We start from the raw sequence: 364 nt of genomic DNA, 5'->3' as shown, positions 1-364 counted from the left end.
AGCAGGAACCTGGTTTTCATACGGAACATTAACATCAGAATTATCTCATGGCAGAAACCTAATGTTTTCCTTTTTGTCAAATGAAAACAAACATTCCACTGAAGACCTGATAGAGCTTTTGAGATTTAGTTTTCCAAACACCCATATCAAGGAAAGCAAACACTCCAGAAAAACAGTCTTTGTCTAACATTAACATGTAAAACTCATGTGATAAGATCAAGGACACCTGACAAATAAGGGTTTGCTCACCTGTTCATTCTCCTTGCCCTCTCCAGTACCTCAAACATATTCTCCTGGAACAAGTCCAGTCTTCTGTAGCGATTATTTTCAACATTTTTTCGGATAATATCAAAAGTCAGGGGGG

At 37.9% G+C, this 364-nt stretch overlaps 1 protein-coding gene across 1 annotated transcript in view; it reads right to left on the bottom strand.

The window, feature by feature from the left end:
• PBRM1 (polybromo 1) overlaps window positions 1-364 on the bottom strand; it is a 55020-nt gene that overhangs the window by 25331 nt on the left and 29325 nt on the right. Inside the window, 1 exon segment of the mRNA XM_009076007.1 lies at window positions 250-364. This exon segment is cut by the window's right edge and continues 20 nt beyond it. Coding sequence (XP_009074255.1) covers window positions 250-364 — 115 coding nt within the window.

This window comes from Acanthisitta chloris, unplaced genomic scaffold, assembly GCF_000695815.1.
Source record: "Acanthisitta chloris isolate BGI_N310 unplaced genomic scaffold, ASM69581v1 scaffold41145, whole genome shotgun sequence".
Lineage (NCBI taxonomy): Eukaryota > Metazoa > Chordata > Aves > Passeriformes > Acanthisittidae > Acanthisitta > Acanthisitta chloris.
Note: the sequence above shows the minus strand (reverse complement) of the source record. Positions and strands in the feature narration are given on the sequence as shown.